Raw genomic sequence first — 12,754 nt, 5'->3', positions numbered from 1 at the left:
GAATAAAAATCAATGTACCACTTGTTTGCTTTTTATTAGATCAACGAGCAAGCACAGCGCTGGCTATTTAGCAGTGAACTTTTTTTTAAATGAATTTAACAATGAATGACTCTGTTTGTAATACCAGTTGTCAATAAGATTGTGCATGCATTTGGTCATGCACTGCACTGCAATATAATGTGTGTTGCAGTGTACTAGGACTGTCAGTTTTGGGTCTGCTCCTACTGGTGTGGAGAGAACAGTCCGTTCCAGGAGATGTGGTGATGACTCACAGGGCTGTCCCCCCAGCTCCTTCCCAGCAACAGCTTAGTCATGCTGGCAACAGCCGCAATCGGCACACATCCACAGAGACGTGCAAAGACAAGTGCACATATGCACACACAGATTTATGCTTGCATATGTATACGCTTGCAGACAAGCACACACACACACAAACAGACAAACTTCCAACTCAACATGACCTTGGGCAAAATTGTCTGTTAGAGCTAAACTAAGGGTGTCTCCATTCCCAAGCTGTTAATACTGTGACATGCCACTACATTCCATGCACAGTGCTAAATCAGTGTCCTGGAATCTTGGGGCAGTCTTGAAAAGTTTAATCAACTATTTCTTGTAAACATATTCTTTTTTCAATCACCCCAAAAAAGGAAAAAGAAAAAAAAGAAATCGATGATCAATCCTTTGCAGGTTCAAAAAGTACTTAATTTAAATTATACATCCCCTGAAATAGGCTACGCATATGCACCGTATTTCAAAGGCTTGGAAGATTCAGAGTTCTAAAAATGTCATCAGAAAGAAAATTAAATTACCGTACAATTAAAATGTAATCAGTTCAGGCCTGTACATTGCTGTCTAAAACTGTCCTCATCTCAAAAAAGTAAAATTCGTCTTCACCGCATAATACACTTCAATACCACAAATGTTGCATTCATACAATAGAGAATTGCTTAATAAAAACAAAGATAACACAAAAAACTGTACTTTAGCATGCAGGATGTTTTCTATTACACCGCTCGTAACTGTACACAAGTTCTTTCTATGAAACAGTTTTTTAAAGCTCAGATTTCTTGTGGTTTTTCATCCTAAATAAAATTCCTAATTCTACAGTTAATGCAATCCTTCAAAAACAAAATGTGAAGCATTAACTGAGCTACAAGCTGCCTCCAGTTCACAGTGTCTTGTTAATTTTGAAGTAGACTGTTAAAAGCTTTCTTTGGAGAGAGGTCTTGTATTTCATATGCTTGTCTTTATGAAATTTAAGAGCCATTACCACCTAAAAGTAACATGTCATCGATACATCACTCTTTCCATACTTTTGCTAAAGTCAGCACGCGTTCGGGTTTTATGTTTCTAAACCAAGCCACAATACCAGGCAAAGACAGAGCGACGTACACTGTCCTGCAATCGATCTGCAGCTATCACATCACCGAAATATTGGCTGAAATCACATGACCTAGCACCGCTGCCTTCTGACCACATTCTGTGTCCACTTTTAACTCAACTCTCAACGCTGACAACCAGTGGATCAATGTGAAGTAAAAACCATGCAGAATATGTACAAACATTTGTAAAAAGGATAAAAACAATACAAACAGTACAAAAAAAAACAAGCTTTTTTTTAAAGAGCAAAACTTTTTCCAACTTGCTTTCACTTTTGTCACAAGGTTATATGCAGTGAGAATGGATTCTGTAAAGGCAAGTTATACAAATGAAATGGTACTCAAACGTGAGACTGTAACACCAAATACAAGACAGCAGAGAACAGCAGAAGTAGACATCAAAGGGATGAGAGGAGGATGGTGATTATCAAAGAAAAGTCCAGCAGAAATAAGCGAGGCCATGGAGAACCAAAGGGAGCTGATGAAAAAGGACTGTCGGAGTGAAGGAAGGATCGAGCCAGAGAGAGAGAGGGAGAGAGAGAGACTTCAGGAGTGTTTGGAACGAAGACGCACAGGCCCGCAGCAGTACACTACACAGGAGGGTGAGGGGTGGGGGAGGAAAGAAGAGAACAGATGAGATTTGAGATGAGTAGATCATTAAATTTGTATTTGGTAAGGTAAGGAGCATTAAAAGAAAAACCAAAACATATAGGGAGCACCTACAGGGACAGAAGGTGGCATTAAAAACAGTTCAGCATCACTCAAAATTCTCGTCAATTATACATCTAATTTACTCCCACGTCCTGTTTAAATGCAACATGAAAGGTACTCAAGAAGATTGCTGTTGACCTTAGACCTGACCCTTTGGACCCAGGGAAAATATCAAAGCTTAGAGATTGACGTTTATATATATATATGAAGCCCCCTGACCTCATTTGGACCCAGCATCACTTAACAACTCTGCTGCCCAGGTCACTGAAGGAGAGATGGAAAACATGAAAGGACAGAGTTCAGGACTGCCATAGAAACACAAACATCAAGGTTTGGCAGTTAAGCCAGATACAAACTGTGACTGGGTGAAAACGAATTAAGAGCTGGAAAACCTGATTGGCAGCTTTTAGGAAAGACAAGAGAAAACAAGAATCGAGGTTAGGGGGAGGGCAGTCCATGTGGAACCTACACTGGGGAGCTTCCTCCACCTCCGTGAGATTCTGCGGAGAGTTGCTCTCTGTAGGCTCAGGGGGAGGGGGTGTCGAGGGAGGAGTAGAGGGTGATACATGCTGTGATGGCTCCTGCACGGGAGAACGGAGAGGTTTGGGTGGCACCAGACGATGAGTGTTTCCTAAAGGAAAAACAGCATGCGGGCAGGGCAAGCACTGATGGTCATACTTCAAAAATGGGGAAAGTGACTTAACAAGTTATATTGAAACTTCTCATTGAACTGGAAGTTGTAAAGAAAACTACATTTATTTGTGGAAACAGTTGCTTCTTTAGCCCTTTAAGTTCTCATGACAATCCATAAAATATGGACCCATGACGTCCATATTTTATTTGGGCAACTCTGTGACAAGTGCACAATGGTAGATCATGGGCATGTGAACCAGGGGCGGGTTTTGAAGGAGGAGGGGGGTGTTTGAGGATCCCCTCAACTTTTAATGATACAATAAATAGTTTTTCTACATATTTTATTGACTCCATTTACATATAGGGGATTTTCACATACTTCACTGAAGAGGTATGTGCAACGCTGCCTAGACCTCTTGCTGCTGGGGTCGGAGGGCTAGACGATGTAAACCAGAAGGGTTGGTGAGACTATGTCATAAAGATTATTCATGAATTTGGTAACTAGAATTCAGACTTTTTTCTGCTGTTGTTCTAAATTGCCAATTATTATATTTTCTAAATCACCATGTTTGCCATTAGAGGCTCACTAGCCACAGGTTATGTCTATCACTGAGTTATAGGAAAGAGTTAGCTTTTTATTCATTTATTTTGCTGACCTTTATTTAACCTGGAAGTCCCAATATTATAAAAACGTATTTATAGAAAGTCCAAAGTCCACTCTCAATCAAATACTTGCTTTGTGCTTCTTCATTTGAATGAACCTCCCAACTGTAAAAGGCATCAAAAACCTACAGTGATGTGGAAATCAAAGCACTGTGGTCTGTCATAGCACTCCCACAAAGTTTTTGGCCCTTAAAGCACTACAAGGTCCTCTAGAATTGCATCTATGGTAATTTACAATGAGAGGCATCAATAATTAACAATATAAATAAGCTATATAACATCTCTAGGAAGCAGAGCTGTTATGACATAGTAAATTAAAACATTTTAACATATGTTAGTTAAGACTGCAGTTTTACTTGTTATAGCTATGAGTAAACACCTTTGAAACTAGATGTCCAGAAAAGACAAATGCAAAGCTTTGTTGAACTGTTTACAGGATCATTACTGAAAGCACAAACAGCTTTTAAGCAGTAAGGAAACAGTAAGAAAGGAAGTGAGGAGTCGACTGCAAATGATACATACGAAGCATCTGAAAAAGTAATAGGAATAAAAGCACAATAATGGGGAAAAGCTGTGCTGAAATCCAGCTGCCTAAATTTACTTATAAAGCTTGTGATTCGTCAACTTTCTATGTTTTCTGTTTACTCTGTTGTTGACAGTTGGATGGTACCGAAATAACAGGCAGGGCTGGGATGATAAACTACGCAGTTATAACCTTGAGAACCACTGGAGCGCACACTCATACACATATACACATTAAATGACAGGCTCAAAAAAATCATACATAAATTAAGGAATAATGAAAAACAGAGTAATTAAAACCCTTCAGATGGCAAATCTCTGCATTTTCAGGCATGAGTGAACCACTCTATATGTCATGTGCAGTGTTGGTCAAGTTACTTGAAAAAAGTAATCAGTAACTAATTACTGATTACTTCCCCAAAAAAGTAATCCCGTTACTTTACTGATTACTTATTTTCAAAAGTAATTAATTACTTAGTTACTTAGTTACTTTTTAAAAACACGATTTACAACCTGAATAGGTAATAAAGCGATAGATCTTTCAGCCCAATTCTGCTTTTTCTACATAATCCATCATACAAAATGTAATCAAATGGAAAAGTCTCTTTTTTTAACTTGTTTTATCAGTTTTAATCTTTTAACTTTATGCATCAAGCAAAAATTTAATTATATGCTACATTCTCTGACTTGAATAAATTTGTTTAACATTTAAACCTATTTTCTGCACATACCAGCACATAAAATAAAATATTTTTTGTGTTTACACTCACTCTTTCAAATAGATGCAAGTAAAAAACAGCAGAAAATAAATAAAGTCAAAGACTCAGCGGTCCTGTTGCTCTATTTTCACCTGTAAAGCAGGACTGCGGTAGGCGGCGGTTTACCCTGGTGCAGGTGTGCCGCGGTCAGTTGAAGAATCCGCGAGTGTCATGGTCTCCGCTCCTCGACAGCTGTCAGGTGCTTTGTTTTTGTTTCCCTTTCTCTCTCGCCCTCTTCCATTCTCTCTTTCTCCTGCCGGGGCAGAGCTCAGTATGGACTCCTGCCCCTGGCCTACACACCTGGAGGTGATCAGCACATCTGTTGCTGATCATAAGAGATTGGAACCCTTCTTAAAAGGGCGAGTCTGCTCTACTCGTCGCTGGATCGTTGAGCCATCAGCGTCAGTCGTCCTGTATTTTGTAAAGTCAGTTTGTGAGCCTGTCTGAACCAGGAAACTAATGTTTTTTTTTCTGCCTGTGTATAGATCGCCTCTGGACCTGTTCTTTCCCTGTGCATGGCGACTGAACGGAAGCAAGAGAGATAAAGGAAAGGAGAGGAGATGTGCGAGGGCTGAATGAAAACCTTCCCTTCCTGGACTCCTGCCTCTTTCACTCCTGGACCCTGGAACCCCGGCCCCTTTTCCCCTTGACATCACTATATGTATATATGAATTCCACTGTAGAGGAACACTGTAAATAAATGCACCTTTTGAAGACACTAGTGGTCTGCGCGTGAGTCCGATCTACAAAACCTGACAGAACGATCCAGCCACAACATGGACTCAGCAGATCAGAATACCATCGGTCAGGCACTGGCTGCCCAAGAAGCGGCGCTGACTCGCCACGAACAAATGCTACATCAGCTGCGAGGTGAGATCGCCGCACTAACTCAAGCTGTTTCCGGTTTGACTACGCCAGGGGGAGTACAGCCAGGGACCCCCCAGCCGGCTCACCCTGCCCCGCAGGAGACACTCGCAGCGGCTATGGCAGGTCACTCATCGGCAGCCACCCCATCCTCTGACGGTCCCCTGCCTTCGCCCGAGCCCTTTTCGGGGGAGACAGAGAAGTGCCCTGGCTTTCTGGCCCAGTGTTCATTGATTTTCCGCGAACAGCGGCGTTTTCATAACAATGACGGGGCAAAGATTGCTTTTTTGGTACAGATGCTTCGTGACCGGGCTTTGAAATGGGCCCAGGTCGTGTTAAACTCCAACCCGGAGATCTCTTTTGAGAGGTTTGTGATTAACTTTAAGACTGTGTTTAATCAGGGCTCTGGAGTCGAGGCTGCGGCGCTCCGCCTCCTTAACTTTAAGCAAGGTAAGCGGAGTATGGCAGACTATTCAATCGATTTTTGGATTTTGGCAGAAGAAACCGGCTGGGGACCGGATGCGCTCAGGAGCACATTGTTAAATAACATCCGGGAAGATCTGAAAGATGAATTGATTATGCGGGACCTACCCACTGCTTTTGACGAATTGATGTCGTTATGTATTAAGGTGGATGAGCGGCTACGAGCTCGTCGGCAAGCACGGAACTCCAGTTCCCAGGAGGCCGCAGGGCCACGAGGGGCGGAGGCTTCGGCCGATTACCGGTCCTCCCGGACATCAGGGGGCGCCGACGGAGAGGTACAGCCCATGCAAATCGGCAGCTCTCACCTAACTGCTGCAGAACGTCAGCAACGCATCACGGCCGGTGAGTGTCTGTATTGTGGTAATAAGGGACACATGATTGCCTCCTGTCCGTCGCGAGCAAAAGGCCGTGCCCGCCAGTGATGGTAGGAGTACTGGTGGGCGGTTCGAATCAGGATAAATCTCCTCCACGTTTAGCCCTGCCGGCTAAGCTTTTGGTCCACTCCGAGTGTCATTCACTTTCTGTGCTTATTGATTCTGGAGCAGAACAAAATTTCATTGACTCTGAACTAGCAAAACAACTCTGTGTGACTGTGGAGTCACTACCCCACGCCTTACGCGTCACGGCTTTATCAGGGCAGTGCCTCCCCGACATCACACACATCACTGAGCCGCTCACCCTCACACTGTCTGGTAATCATTCGGAGGAGATTAGCTTTTTTGTTTTTCACTCCACTCAGACGCCGTTAGTTCTCGGTCATCCCTGGCTCCAGCAACACAACCCCACGATTAATTGGCAGAAAGGAGGCATCACGGGCTGGGGAGAGGAGTGTCATATGACTTGCCTTAAGGCTGCTGTTCCTCCTAACAAATCGGTCACCGGCCCAGAGCCACCGCGGTCTTCCGACTTAGCAGATGTGCCGTCTGTTTACCACGATCTCGCTGAGGTGTTTCGGAAGGACTGAGCCCAGTCGCTGCCACCCCATCGGCCCTATGACTGTGCCATAGACCTGCTGCCGGGAGCTCCCTTACCGACCAGCCGCCTCTATAGCCTCTCGCTGCCGGAACGGGAGGCTATGGAGAAATATATAACTGAATCCCTCGCTGCCGGCATCATCCGTGCCTCTTCCTCACCCGTCGCAGCAGGTTTCTTCTTTGTGGAAAAGAAGGATAAGACCCTCCGACCCTGTATTGACTTTCGGGGACTCAATAACATTACGGTCAAGAATAAATATCCACTGCCCCTGCTCACCTCCGCTTTCGAACTTCTCCAGGGAGCCGTCATATTCAGCAAGCTGGACTTGAGAAACGCTTACCACCTGGTTCGGATTCGGGATGGCGATGAATGGAAGACGGCGTTCAATACTCACCTTGGACATTTCGAGTATCTGGTAATGCCATTCGGCCTCACTAACGCACCTGCAGTATTCCAGGCTCTGGTCAACGATGTTCTAAGGGACTTTATTAACCGATTTGTGTTTGTCTATCTAGACGACATTCTGATCTTCTCTTCCTCCCAGGCTGAACACGAGACCCAGGTCCGGCTGGTACTGCAACACCTTCTGGAGAACCGGCTGTTCGTCAAAAGCGAGAAATGTGAGTTTCATGTGCCCTCAGTTGCCTTCCTAGGGTACATAATCGAGCGTGGAGATCTCCGACCCGACCATGTGAAAGTCAAGGCTGTTGTGAACTGGCCCGAACCAGACAACCGTCGCCAGTTGCAACGCTTCCTTGGCTTCGCTAACTTCTACAGGAGATTCATACGGGACTTCAGCAGGATTGCCTTACCATTAACCCAGTTAACCTCTCCCAAGCTTCCTTTTCAGTGGAGTGACGCTGCCCAATCAGCCTTTCAGGAGCTCAAGAAACGGTTTGCTTCAGCGCCCATCCTGGTCCAACCTGACACCACTCTTCAGTTCGTGGTGGAGGTCGACGCATCCGACTCAGGGGTGGGGGCCGTCCTTTCCCAACAGAGGGAGGGTAAGATGCATCCTTGTGCCTATTTTTCCCGTCGTCTCACCCCTGCAGAACGTAACTACGACGTGGGCGATCGGGAGCTCTTGGCGATTAAGCTCGCCCTGGAAGAATGGCGGCATTGGCTGGAGGGCACCACTCAACCCTTCGTGGTCTGGACCGATCACAAAAACCTGGCCTACCTTCAAACGGCGAAACGTCTTAACGCTCGACAGGCCAGATGGGCCCTGTTTTTCACCCGTTTCCACTTCTCAATCACCTACAGACCCGGTTCCCGAAACGTCAAGCCGGACGCTCTCTCCCGTCAGTTCTCCGCTGCTGACGAAAAGGCGGATCCGGATTCTATCCTGCCGGCAACCTGTACTATCGGGGCCATCACCTGGGAGATCGAGGCGGCCGTCCGGGCGGCTCAGGTAGCCGAACCGGATCCGGGAGGGGGGCCCACCCACCGACTCTATGTTCCGCGCTCTGTCAGATCCCAGGTTCTACAATGGGCTCACACGGCCCGGTTCTCATGCCACCCAGGGATACATCGCACCATTAAGTTTCTCCAGCGGTGCTTCTGGTGGCCCTCACTCACCCAAGACACTCGGGAATACGTCACTGCTTGTACGGTCTGTGCCCGAAACAAACCATCGAACCAACCCCTGGCGGGTCAGCTACATCCGTTATCCACTCCTTCCAGGCCATGGTCTCACATAGCACTGGACTTCATCACCGGACTACCTCCATCAGCAGGTAACACTGTCATTCTCACCATAATCGATCGTTTCTCTAAAGCGGCTCATTTCATTGCTCTGCCTAAGCTTCCCACAGCTCTAGAGACCGCACGCCTACTCGCCACTCACGTCTTCCGCCTGCATGGGATCCTGGAAGACATAGTGTCCGACAGAGGGCCTCAATTCACTTCTCGGGTCTGGAAAGAGTTCTGCAACTCCCTGGGCGCAAAGTCTATCCTCGGGTTATCATCCTCAGAGCAACGGCCAGTCCGAGCGGGCCAACCAAGAACTGGAGACCGCCCTGCGCTGTGTCGCCTCCACCAATCAAACCATCTGGAGTGAGGAGTTGCCGTGGATCGAGTACGCCCATAACAGCTTGACTGGACTCTTGGCGCCGGGGACGTGGCTGTCAGTACCTGGTTGACTGGGAGGGCTATGGCGTGGGGGAGCGCTCCTGGGTCCCTCGGGCGGCCGTTCTGGACGTGCCCATGCTCCGGGAGTTTCACCGCCTGCATCCGGACAAGCCTGGTGGGTCGCCGGGAGGCTCCCGTTGAGGGGGGGGGTACTGTCATGGTCTCCGCTCCTCGACAGCTGACAGCTGTCAGGTGCTTTGTTTTTGTTTCCCTTTCTCTCTCGCCCTCTTCCATTCTCTCTTTCATCTGTTGCTGATCATAAGAGATTGGAACCCTTCTTAAGAGGGCGAGTCTGCTCTACTCGTCGCTGGATCGTTGAGCCATAAATAAAGTCAAAGACTCAGCGGTCCTGTTGCTCTATTTTCACCTGTAAAGCAGGACTGCGGTAGGCGGCGGTTTACCCTGGTGCAGGTGTGCCGCGGTCAGTTGAAGAATCCGCGAGTGTCATGGTCTCCGCTCCTCGACAGCTGTCAGGTGCTTTGTTTTTGTTTCCCTTTCTCTCTCGCCCTCTTCCATTCTCTCTTTCTCCTGCCGGGGCGGAGCTCAGTATGGACTCCTGCCCCTGGCCTACACACCTGGAGGTGATCAGCACATCTGTTGCTGATCATAAGAGATTGGAACCCTTCTTAAGAGGGCGAGTCTGCTCTACTCGTCGCTGGATCGTTGAGCCATCAGCGTCAGTCGTCCTGTATTTTGTAAAGTCAGATTGTGAGCCTGTCTGAACCAGGAAACTAATGTTTTTTTTTCTGCCTGTGTATAGATCGCCTCTGGACCTGTTCTTTCCCTGTGCATGGCGACTGAACGGAAGCAAGAGAGATAAAGGAAAGGAGAGGAGATGTGCGAGGGCTGAATGAAAACCTTCCCTTCCTGGACTCCTGCCTCTTTCACTCCTGGACCCTGGAACCCCGGCCCCTTTTCCCCTTGACATCACTATATGTATATATGAATTCCACTGTAGAGGAACACTGTAAATAAATGCACCTTTTGAAGACACTAGTGGTCTGCGCGTGAGTCCGATCTACAAAACCTGACAGCGAGTTTCTCTGTGAATTTCCCATTACGTCGTTGCGCACTCGGTGCTTGCTTGGAAGTTTAGGGGGTTTTTTCGCTGTAAAAAGAAGTTTTCTTCCCATGCACAACGGACACTAATGTTTTTGTCACTTTTTATGGAATCAAACTCAAAGTAAGGTCAGTACTTCCACGCTTTAAACGCTGCACGCTCATATTCTCTCCCACAATCGATATGTGATCCATTGTTGATCTGCACACAGCTGTTGTCACTAACGGCGCACTCGCTTACGTCACTGTCGTGAGACATTCTCGCAAAAAATCACGGTTTTAGTAACGCAGTAATGCAGCGTTCCTACGGGAAAGTAACGGTAATCTAATTACCGTTTTTGCAATAGTAATCCCTTACTTTACTCGTTACTTGAAAATAGTAATCAGATTACAGTAACGCGTTACAAGTAATGCGTTACTGCCCATCTCTGGTCATGTGTAGGGTGATGCTGTTTACCTAACATATATGTAAGCTATTCACACAAGTTTGTACTTGTTCATGTATAACCAGTTCAGTTGTCAGGCAGAAAACATTTTTTAACAGTCACTGTGGGTGAAAAGTTTAAAGGGTGAAAAGGGACCACTTGAAGGAATGTAGTTTTTGGAGTATAACCATTTCAGCACAAATACACAAACACACATCTTAACTCAGCGAATAGTTTCTTATATAGTTTGAAGATACAGAAGAAAGACTGAAAATAGCAAAAGTCGAAGCAAAAGAGAGGCGAGAAGGTGGTGCACTGTCAGCAGAGCGTCAGGATAGAGAAAAAGAAAGTAGCTAGGTCTATAAATTTATTAATGACCTTCGTGCTGCGTCTTCTGAACTGTCTAATGCACTAACCTCCTCATACTTCATCCTTTCTCTTGCTTTCATCCGCCTGTCCATCACCCTTCTCTCCTTAAACTCCTCTAGTCCCCCTGCCTCTGCCTGCCACCCTCTGTCAAAACCTCTGTCAAAACCTTCCCATGCTCCACTCTCTCAACTTCATTCTCATACTCTCACCTTTCTCATCCCTTTTGAGGTCTACAGCTCTCTCATCTATGCCCCTGTCAGACACGACAACCCTCTGCCGCAATCTCGCTTTGCTGTGGAGAAAGATTTGGGTTATATAAAGATCAATATGAGGCCAGCTAAAGTTCAAGTAGATCCTGCTTAAATCTGTGATGGATCTGTCTGCCTTTGTATCTGCCAGCTTTAAAGGTTTGAGCGAGTGGGTGCAGGCATAAGAGAGATAGAGAGAAAGAAAGAGAGGAATATAAAAAAAATGAGTGTAACAAAAAAAGGGAGGGAGGGGGGTGAAAAAAGACAGAAGAATGTACTGTAAGAGGCTGATAAGTTTAAGGGAGAAACAAGGACTGTATTGTCTCATGGGCGATGATGAAAACCAGCTCCACGAGTTCCTGTCCTTCAGCCATGACACGCACGCACGCACGCACGCACACACACACACACACACTTTCCTTCAGCAGGTTATGCATGTCATTCGTGACACTTTCAGATGTTGCTGCAGTGTGACAGCTGAGCTCTCTCGAGCAGATATTCAGTCACTTCTAACACGTAGAAATCTCTACAGGCAACTTCTGACTCACCTCTCACTTCTTCAGCATATAGAAAGTGTGTTTACAGTCACTGTCAAGAGTTCAATGAACAATGGCAAAGCTCACTTTTTCTGCCAGTGGAATCATGATATGCTCTTTTTTTTAAGACAGACAGAGATACAAAGCATATATATGCAGTAGTTGTGTCTGAGAATAGGTAGATCTCAAAGTTTCCCTTGTATGCCTTCTATGTCACTATAAATATAATTATCTTTTTTTTTTTACTTGCTGCTAAACAATTTATGTGTCTTTTCTGCGTAACTTTTGTTGCTTTAGTGTGTGAATTTATGAAGGGAAGTCTTTAAATGTTTGCTGCTGTGTTGTACGCTTGCTGTAAGGCCATTTTATAGATATTTACCCATTCCGCTGTGCCTATTGTTCTCAGCCTCATCCAGCTTCAGGTTCAGGGCGGACTCAGTCTCCGACATGGAGTTATTCTCTGACGTCCTGTCTTGAGCTATTTTGCCGGCCGCGCTGCTGACTGAATCTTCCACTCTGCCGCTGGAGTTTTTCGCAGCAGGTTGGACCCGCACGGACCCACTTGTTGTGCTTCTGCTACTGTAGCTGTAATGGGATTCAGCCTGCTCTAGGTCAGCATCTGAATCATCAAGACCCTGGCTTAGTTCAGAGCTGGAATCCTGCACAGCAAGGCTGTCAGTAGTGCTGCTGCTCGGGGTTGGGGAGCTGGAGGTTGGCATGGCATTGGACACAGGATGTACTGCTATTTTGTGCGAGGCTGTTTTTTCTGTTAGTTTTATCACAGTGGCAGCTGAGGCTGTGGTCGAATGTGCCACCTTGATGCGGGATGCCGGCATAGGTTTATCAGGAGCTTGACTGTCAGGAGTGGGAGCCGGAGAGGCTGAAGTGTCATCAGAGCCTTGCGTGATGGATGTTGGAGTGGGAGGAGGAGCTGGAGCCTTTCTTTTCCTCTGCTGGCTCATCTGATAAAATTGAAGGAAAAGGAGGCAGACAGTACAA

The 12,754-nt window shown here is 46.2% G+C and overlaps 1 protein-coding gene across 8 annotated transcripts in view; it reads right to left on the bottom strand.

Moving 5' to 3' along the window:
* The window catches only part of cobl (cordon-bleu WH2 repeat protein), a 67,604-nt gene that overhangs the window by 8,324 nt on the left and 46,526 nt on the right, over positions 1 to 12,754 (bottom strand). For 7 of the 8 annotated variants that reach the window (XM_026185465.2, XM_080307813.1, XM_026185469.2 and 4 more), the window contains 2 exons: positions 12,135 to 12,717; positions 2,560 to 2,721 (listed from right to left, as the gene is read on the bottom strand). In XM_026185465.2, the coding sequence (XP_026041250.1) occupies positions 2,560 to 2,721; positions 12,135 to 12,717 (745 nt within the window). The remainder of the gene's footprint in view (positions 1 to 2,559; positions 2,722 to 12,134; positions 12,718 to 12,754) is intronic. The other variant, XM_026185470.2, reaches the window with a different exon arrangement.

This window comes from Astatotilapia calliptera, chromosome 11 (genome assembly GCF_964374335.1).
Source record: "Astatotilapia calliptera chromosome 11, fAstCal68.1, whole genome shotgun sequence".
Lineage (NCBI taxonomy): Eukaryota > Metazoa > Chordata > Actinopteri > Cichliformes > Cichlidae > Astatotilapia > Astatotilapia calliptera.
This window is presented reverse-complemented; position numbering and strand designations above follow the sequence as displayed.